This window comes from Pleurodeles waltl, chromosome 2_2, assembly GCF_031143425.1.
Source record: "Pleurodeles waltl isolate 20211129_DDA chromosome 2_2, aPleWal1.hap1.20221129, whole genome shotgun sequence".
In the NCBI taxonomy this organism is placed as follows: Eukaryota; Metazoa; Chordata; class Amphibia; order Caudata; family Salamandridae; genus Pleurodeles; species Pleurodeles waltl.
The window spans coordinates 971,985,041-971,994,948 of NC_090439.1; the positions used below are offsets into that span (position 1 = coordinate 971,985,041).

The following is a 9,908-nucleotide window of genomic DNA, read 5'->3' on the forward strand; positions in this document are numbered from 1 at the left end:
CAGCAAGTCAGCACACTGCATGTTATAAAAACACATTTAATATGAAACCGGGCAGCTAGGCCCCGACTCATGCTAACTAAGGCCTAGTGAATTAATTAGTAAAACCTTAATGTCTAACTCTTTATACTAATACAAAATCATACATTAGTGCATCAATAACTCATTATTAGTCAATTTTATTCATCCCGGTATATATTGGCGGCCACTCCCCGCGGGCACATTTCAAACGCATGTTTAGTAAAACACAGCAATATTTTTTATGCAGCATTATTATGCATTAGTTCATAAACATTTTCATGTTAATTTTGATTATAAGAGCTACGCTCCAACAGAAGCTATCATTGGATAAAAATATCGGTGCAAGGACATCTTCACATTCATCAGGGTGGAGGTTACAGAAGACAAGACCGAAACAAGGTACTTCTTCTTCGAAAGGATAGGGACCATGAGCACACCTCCTTGTGCCTCACTGGGCAGATGAGTGCAAATCCAAAAAGGAAATTTTGAAATCTTGTTGATAATTCTCCAGGCAGTTCAGGCAAGTGTTTTCAATGTATAAAGATTGACAGTCCCAAGTGTGGCCATGTGGCAGGATACACTATTCATATCTGGGTGCCCTTAACCTTATTTTTCAATGAAGTCCCACATTATTGATGAAACATCAACAGTTGCTGAAAATGTCACAAATCAGACCCACTGCAGGATCCAGGAGTTGAAGGCCTGTCCACTGCGGGAGGCCAAGCTGGTAGCCGTGATACTGCAGATGCTTCCTGAGGTAATGAATAGTAGGAAGAAAGTAGTGGACAGAGCCGCAGCAGGAGATGCAGCAGGTGAAGAAGAGCTAGAGTCAGGGGGTACAGTTGTCCTCATGCAGTGGTTGGAGTGTGTTCAGGCAAGAAAGCCACAGCCCTTCAAAGATGTGCTGGTACAATCCCTACAGGATCTGGTAGGGATATTTACATTGTGGCTGTAAGTAGTTGGAATGGAAACTGCAGAGACAGTAAATAAGTTGGCTGCAGTTCTGCAGAACCATATAATTTGGTAAATGCCATGGTGTCAAGGTCCTTTGTGAGGGCTTGGGAAAAGATTGAAGGGGAATCTCTAAATCCCCGTGGGAGCCTTCATAACATCAGCTGCCCCCCATCCCCCAAATTGGAATGAAAAAAAATATGTTTTTTCTTCATGAATAGGACTTGAGAGGAAAGCAGAACACAATAATGCTAATGACAGTGAACCATTTCACTGAGGCAGAAATGTGTGATAGAATTGGTGCTGGATTGGGTGCCGCAGGAAATTTAGGTAATACAAGTGTATTGACTGCATGAAATCATGCACACATTTGTGACAATTTCTCTTACTTACCCTTTTTATCAGGACTATAGGAATACTGTGAGGACTCCCAGTGGGGAGTAAGATTCCTTACTTTATTAGAGCTGTGATGACAGGTTAAATTCTAGCTTAGGTCTCTGGATGCAGAGGGAACTGTGGGATACAAGGCAATATATTCATGGTGTTAACTTGAATTTTAACTGGGTCAGCTGAGAGTAAAAACCCTACATAGTTTGCCTGTTTAGGCTATAATAAAAAAAGGTACTTTTGTGAGCAATTGATCTGATGATTGTACCTTACATAATTTGTTTTTCTCATGCAAACTACCCAAGACTCACGCAAAACCGCTAATTCTTCATTTTCAAATGTCTTTAGTACATTGAAGTAGACCCCATAAAATGTGCAGTATAATATGCAATTCAATTTACATAAGTCTCAACATAGCAAATTTGCAGGTAAGGATAGACTCAACAAAAAGGGATGTAGATCAATTAAAGCTCCTTAAGTTCTGTGATATTGTAGGGAACTCAGGCATAGGAAATGCCAACTGCATTAATGAACAAGTTCAAGAGAGCCAAAGAAGATAACTTTGACATCTTCATGGCTGCTCAGCTAGGACCTGGATAAATCAACCATGTCGTGGGTTTATCATTAATAATACACTTCAGGTGTGGGCTGCTCTTGATCATCTAAAATTAGGGCATTCATGAAGCAGTTAATGCCCCTCATGATGTCCTAGTAAGGTGGGTGCAGAGATTGTGGTAATTGAGAAAACGTGGGATTTCAGGTTGAGTGGTAACATTAGAAACTAGATTAGGGCAAACATTTTCAGTGACCCAACTGGCCATAATTAAATCATGAGCCTCCCAGAGGGATTGTATGCTCTCTCCTTTTACCGTGTCCAAGTCCCTCTCGCCCTCCAGTATTACAATTGTGGTCTCCCGTTTTCTTAATGGTTCTCCTTTCCCTCCATTGTGCACTTTGTTAAAATTACTACTTCTGCAAAGCCATTAATTTCAATTTGTTCAAGTATTTCTTTCTTTCCTGTAGTGTCACACAATGATTGGTAAAAGTGACTCATTTTGTTAAACCTTTTGTCTGCTATCTAATAGTACACAACTGTTTTTGAACCTTCATTAGTAATCACTGCACAAAAGCAGCACCTACAGCTTCCTGTGCTTGTTTCACTGCCCAAGCAATGTCTGATTATCTTTCAAACACATCATTTAGCCTCCCAATTGATATGCATGTGATTTTCGTCCACTCTGCCTTAACTACATACGCACCCACCAGAGCATTCAGCAGTTCAATATTAACTACTGCCAGGCCAGGTTCATTAGCACGTATGTGCTGGGGCTGATTGCCTTTCTCTATCAATCTCTGACTTTATTGGGCAACATCAAACTCAGCGACTAAACCCAATTATGCTTAAAACATTCCAATACAGTCTGTAACTCCTGATGGAATATCAAAGTGTTTTTATGGATTTGGGGAAATTGTTTCTTGATATTGATCAAATCAGCTGGGGACAATTACACGCCTGTATTCTCTCAAAAGTAGAAGAGGTACTGGGGATTCATCTGGGGTATCATCCTCATCAATGTCACTAGAAGATTGCTGTAGAATGTAAATTCCTTAACGTCAACAAAGAATAACCACAAGTGTACTTCTTGAAGCACCCCTAACACTCAGCTCCAAAAAGAAACTTACGTTCAACTGTCATCTGTAACTGACTCAAAATACAAAATGGATCACAGATGATGAGTTGGCAATGGGCTGCAATTACAAAAGTGAACATTGCATAAGACAAAGGACACAGGTGAAGACACAGTATGACGAGATAAAAGGTATCTTGTGAGCCAGCACACAAACAATGAAGAATTTAGTGTGACACACAAATGTAAAAGAACACAAGAGTAACCTATAAACATAGAGGGCATGCAAAGAAGATAATCATGTGGTTAAGCATAACATACAATAAAGAAGGTACCATATTACTATGATAGTGTGTGCAGTCACACGTGGGCATTCAACACAGGTTTGAGCTAGTCATCTTCCAGGGTAATAGTTGGATTGCGAGCCCCAGTTGTTTGGTGTTTAGCTGTGAGTGATTGTGCAGGAGGTTTGAATTGGGAATGTGGAGTTGTTGTGTTCGCCGCTTGTTTCTCACGGTCCTTTCGCGCCTCCCCATCAATTACGCTGCGGGTCACTGGTGCAGGTCACCCTCTCTGCTTCCTTGTGTACTGTCTTCTTGGTGCAAGCTGGGCACTCAGCGCTGCCCCTGTTGTGGGCGCTCCTGCAACAGCTCGCCCAGGGCCACCTGCTGGTTTTGTACAATTTAGAGGATATCCAGCATGTCCTTCTCCTTCGCCTACTCTGTTGCAAATATGCCATCAGTAATTTGTGGGAACTAAAAAGGAGGAGGTGGGGCAGTGGACACACAAGACCTAACTCTGGGCCTTCAGTAGGTATTTTGGTATTGGAGTCTCCAGTGGGTCTGTTTCAACCCACACATTTGAGACTCATGCCTGATTTTGTTTGGTTCTTCTTACCAGTTCAGGGAAGCTGGCCCTTGTTCATCATATATGTTACATTTAGGATCCTTTATCCACCTTATCAAATTGATTACACTTTCTAAAACAAAGCTGTCTTCCTCCAGAAAGGACTTATTTCTATTTTGGCTAGTGATTCCCAGCCACTGTTTCTGCAACCTGCCCATGTTCGTTCCATACTGATGGCACAAGGCATGGGTCAGAGTCCCTTTTGACAGGGACTCTTCAGTCTGATTTTCTCACCCCAATCATTAGTGCACTTCCGGATACAGTCTTAGGAACAAGTGAAGGTGTCTGTCATTCTTGTGTAGCAGCTACTCCAGTGGAGGGAGGTAGGGTGGCAGGGAAAAAGGGAAAGGCAGGGTCTAACGGTTAGCAATCTAACTGTTCTAGTGGTGGGAGGATGGGAAGTATCTCACACTCACATCCACTGACTCCATAGCTTTTACAAATTTTGTAGCCTCAGCCGTGTAACTCACAGAAACTCTAGGGCCCCGTCATCTCCTACCCAGACAACACACTGCACATTTACGCAGCTTGCCCCTTTAAAACACAAAGTAAACATGCATAAAATACATCAGCTGAAGCACTGATATGCATCTGCAAAGAGGAAAGCATGCATTAGGAGCAAAACATTTTAAAAGTGATATTTTCGTGTCGAACATGTTGCTTTGTCTTTTACAAATAAAATATAATTCCACATTCCAATTACAATAAAAAATGCCATATGTTTGTATTTTTTGTTTTGAATTAAATGCAACACATCATAATTTGTATATTTGATGTGTACTTGTTTCCGAGGTTCAATACCAGCATCCAGTAGTGATTCCGTGGGAGTTCACAAAAGCCAAATATTTATATCCGCTGATCTAGCCTGTTTCACTTCTGAATGTCCCCTTACACTAAGCACCTCACTCTTTTTGTCAGTAGCAGTGACAGAGATTATATGGCTACATTCTAACCATTTCCTCTCCGTCCCTGCTACTGACAAAACGTAAGCCACGTGACTACAACACTGAGTGTGATTATTGCTTTTTTCTTTAATTTGGGGTATTTAAGGAGTGGCAGAGCACAGCACGGGGCGCATCAGCATGCCCCACAATGTTACAAGGAAAAACGAACACGGACATTTACATAGAACTTTTTTGTTCACATGTTTATCTGTGTTTGCTGAACAGTGAAACTAAATATTGTCCCATTACGGCCCTTAATCAGGAAGTTTCTGCGACTGTGGACGGTACCGCAAGGTGGTGGGACAGCTGGATGTCAATGTTGCTCGACTTAAGACATCACTGAAGTTTGTTAAAAATGGTACGTTTTTTCGAGGTAACCTATATATGTTGTTTAATCCTCTTGACTTTGAGATGTGTAATGAATAGATCTGGGCATGTCACAAATCAATATTTACATTTTCTGTTCTGTTTACTTATTTCCTTGTAACACCTCTCAGATGAGGAACTCACCCCACGCTATAGCATAATATCTTTCTGTCATCCATACATAGATTTTGGCAGAGGATGACTATCAGCGCCATCTTGTCTGGCCACTTTTCTACCAACTGCTAAAGCCCCAGACATGTATATAACAATAATGTTACACGCTTTTTCTAGGATGGAACGTGAGGAAGTCGCAGAACTGAGAAGGTGAAAAGATGGTGAAGTGAAGCAAGGAAAGCTGGTGAATTATAGAAAAACTGGAAGCAGCTGCAAATATCAAGGGGGGGAGAGAAAAATAAAACAATATTGAAATATTGTTTTATTTTTCTGCTGCTGGCTCTTAGCCAGGGGTGCGACACCTCTCCACCATTGCGGAGAAGCCTCCCCTGAAAACTGGATGGCCAATTGCCATTCATGACTGTATGAAAGACAGTACAATATGGAGACAGACGCTGAGGGAGAGAAGAATATTGTAATCCGCCTTGTTGGGGCAGCTCCTTCGCAATGGCGTCACCCCACTAGCTAAGCCAGGAGCTGAAAGATAAAACGATATTTCATTATTGTTTTATCTTTCAGCTGCTAGCTCAGCCACCAGCAGGTGCAGGAAGGGGTGGAGTTGGGGCACGGGAGGGGGAAGTGGAATCTGTGCACTAAGTGCGCATGTGTATTTGGCCGGCCATCTCAGACCGGCCCAAACACACATGCACGCTTGGGTTTCTCCAACCGTCTGTGCTACATAGCCAGGCTGGAGAAAATCCACAGACTCCCACATAGTGTCGGAGCATCAGAACAAGCTGCTCAGACCAATCCTGGTCACACTCATCCTCCTAGACCTCTCCGCAGCCTTTGACACCATCTGCCACCACACACTCCGCACACGCCTCCACAACATAGGAATTCGCCACAAAGCCCTAGACTGGCTCACCTCCTTCCTCACCGACCGAACCCAGAGAGTCCATCTTCCACCCTTCCACTCCAACACTACAAAGATCACCTGCGGAGTCCCCCAAGGGTCCTCTCTCAGCCCCACACTCTTCAACATCTACATGATCCCCCTAGCCAACATCCTCCGAGCACACGGAATCACTATCCTCTCCTATGCAGATGACACCCAACTCATCCTCTCCCTCACCCGCAAGCCCACCACCACCAAAACCAACCTACACGCCGCTCTCCTCGACACCGCCAACTGGATGACCACTAACCACCTCAAGCTCAACTCAAACAAAACCAAGATCATCATCTTCGGCCCCAACAAAACCACATGGGACGACTCCTGGTGGCCCACCACCCTAGGCCCCGCAGCCACCCCCGCAAAGCACGCACGCAACCTCAGCATCATCCTTGACCCCTCCCTCTCCATGACACAGCAAATCAATGCTCTAACCTCCTCCTGCTTCCACACACTCCGCACTCTAAATAAATCCTTCAAATGGATTCCCGCAGAAACCAGAAAGACAGTCACCCACGCACTCATCAGCAGCAGACTGGACTACGGTAACGCCCTCTACGCCGGCACCACACTCAAACTCAAACGCAAACTCCAGAGAATCCAGAACACAGCCGCACGCCTCGTCCTTGGCCTCCCCCGCCACTAACGAATCTCACCACACCTCAAATCCCTTCACTGGCTCCCCATAGACAAGAGAATCACATTCAAGATCCTCATCCACGCACACAAATCCCTCCACAACACCGGCCCAACCTACCTCAATGAAAGAGTTAACTTCCACACTCCCACACGCAACCTCCGATCAGCCGATCTCGCCCTAGCCACAGTCCCCCGTAACCAACGCGCCACCACAGGAGGCAGGTCTTTCTCCTATTTCGCCCCCAAATCCTGGAACTCCCTCCCCACCGACCTTCGCAAAACCAAAGACCTCCTGGTCTTCAGAAAGAACCTCAAGACATGGTTGATCGATCAGTGACCCTCCCTGCCCCCCCCCCCCCAGCGCCTTGAGACCCTCACGGGTGAGTAGCACACTCTACACATTTTTTTGATTGATTGATTGATTGATGCTAGGTTTAGCATGAGCACAGTGCCAGGATTGCTGGAGAGCCTGTGCTGGTATCCCAGTAAATGCTAGGAGACCAGAGGAAGAGCAGAGGAGCAACATGGGAGGCGGCAGCGATGGGAACAGGTACGTTTTTTATTTTTTTCATTTGCCCACCCACTCCCCACTTCCCTGCCCTCCCCCCGCTCATCCCCCTGCTTGAGATTTGCGGTGGCCGCTGCTGGCTCACTTGAGCATAGCAGCAATGGTCAATGAATTTGGGTACAGTATAGGAGTGAAAATAGGAGGTCAGAATGATTAGTGGTGGCAGTGATGAGTGGTGGGAGAGTGAAGGGAAGGAAAGGGGAAGAGATGGAAAAGGGAAGGTGTGGAGAATGAAGGAAGGATGATGTTGGATAAGTGAACAATAGGTTGACAAAATTTCCTGGATTTCCCCGGACAGACTTGGTTTTTCAAGGACTGTACCAGGGTCCCAACCCTTTTTTGTACTGAAAATACATGCCCCAGTTTTCGAAGAAGGTCTGGTGACCACTTTCATGCCAATGTATTGCTCGTGTTTTCACTTGCCCTCTTCTCACACCAGTGACAGACGTTCTGTACTTGGTAGAGTTACTTGTTGTGCTGTCTCACCTTCATGAAACACAGCAGGTATGATAGAGGGGTGAATCAGAATCCACTGCATCACCAGTCACTGCACCCACCTCCGGGACGCCTCCCAGCATGCTCAATGGCAGAGTTTGATCCAATTCAAGCAGCTCACACAGTTGGTGGAGGCATGGGTGAAGGTATCAGGAGGCATCCAGGTCACACGGTCTTCAGTACAGAAGATACAAAAGCACAAATTAAGGCTTATCCAGGCCTGTTTTTTATTTGTATTCTAATACTTGTACTCTTATTTTACCATTATAAAAAAGCCTAGAAGTCCCAGAACGCAAAGAAAGTCAAACTGGACATGAGCTTGTCTTAAATGTTTGAAGTAGAATAGGTCATACAACTTCTGAAACACGTTTTTTTGTTTTATGACATATAGCCATTTTAGTAGATTTGTAGATACTTTATGCTACCTCAAAGTCTATGGTAGATGTCAATGTTTAGGTCTATTTCTATGTCTCATACCATCCAGTTTTTGGTTCTAAAAGTTTGGTCACCCTAGGGGTAGAAAAAACTCCAGAATTGAAATGAATATAATATAGTTAGTTACTGGTGATATCTTTGTTTGCCTGTAATAAAGCAATCATTGTAGCAACATGTTACAGATGAGTTTTGATGTCATACCTCGTGCTGCCATACCAAGCAGCCAAGGAGAAAGGCAGCACCTGGAGCATACTTAAAACTGCAGTTTAAAAAACGGAAAAGAAACCTGTTTTTTATTGTTCTGCTATGTTTTTCCAGATGATCAGTGATCAGTAGAAAGAAGATATTTATGGAAACATTTATGTTTTGCAATTTAGGTAATTAGAGTAAAGACAGAATCTCTCTGCATATGTCTACACAATTCTGAGGTACAGCATTTGAGTTAATCTGACTTGTATTAAACTTTTTTTTAGAAACATAGCTGTTCTCAAGTATTGGCTCCTTTGCTGAGCATGGTAAGGATTTCCAACTTCAAAGATGTAGATGTTTCTTGGATATTTTTTGAGGTGGAGTCGGGCGACTTTTGGATAAACTCCAATGTATGACCATTGGTAATCAGGTCTAAAATGCAGCAGTCTGTTGTAATTGATTACCATTTTAGTAAGTAACGTGAAATTCGCCCTCCGAGCAATGATGGAGGAAACTATTGTGCAACCGGCACCTTCCTCTCGTCACCGTCTTCTTGAGTCTTTATCTTGAGGGCCTGCCTTTTTTCTTTTACGTTGTCTTGTGTAAAGTGCCTGTCTCTGTGGGTATTGCGGTCGAAACTGTTGTTGGGTAGGTTGTTGCGTGTGATATCTGTGCGGCTGATAATTTTCCCTGTAAAAAAATTGCCCTCTTCCTCTTGATCCATGGAAATGCAACCTTTTGTACTGTAACGTACCCAAAGATCTTGCGGTATCGGTATCTGAGTGAATTGATTGTAATGAATCATCAACATATTTTCCAAAAAGAGCCTCACCATCATATGGGAGGTCTAGAATCTTACTATTTCCAGCCTGAAAGAAGTGGGCTTTTAGCCAGTGGATGCAATAGCTGTAGCACAGACTATACCTACTGAGGCTGGTGTCTGCAGGCGTCTTTAAAATACCTGTTGCTGTTGTAAAAAAAGCCCCACTGTGCCACCTCACCTGCGGTGGCAGTGCTTGCACCTCCTGTCCCGGCAGCCGCTCAGTCTCAAAGTCTTTATCCCTGGCATTGGTGCTGTCTTTCCTCTGCCACCGTGTGCTACACTCTCCCAGTCTCTAGCTCCCTTCACGGATCCCCCGCCGGTCCTGCCCCTCTCACCACTGATCCCTCCCTCTTCCTTTCAACCGTCAACCCCCGTAGTTCTATTTCCCCGTGCCCCCCAGCACCGCTAAGTGGCTAGCAATGGCACCCTAAGCCTCCTCAGAGAAGCAGCTGCGCAACGGGGAAAGCAAGTACAATTAAAAGAAAAAAGG

The 9,908-nt window shown here is 44.2% G+C and overlaps 1 protein-coding gene across 1 annotated transcript in view; it reads left to right on the forward strand.

Moving 5' to 3' along the window:
• Positions 1–9,908, forward strand: part of COLEC10 (collectin subfamily member 10) — a 361,952-nt gene that overhangs the window by 343,261 nt on the left and 8,783 nt on the right. The window contains exon 5 of the mRNA XM_069220654.1: positions 5,097–5,192. Within this exon, the coding sequence (XP_069076755.1) occupies positions 5,097–5,192 (96 nt within the window). The remainder of the gene's footprint in view (positions 1–5,096; positions 5,193–9,908) is intronic.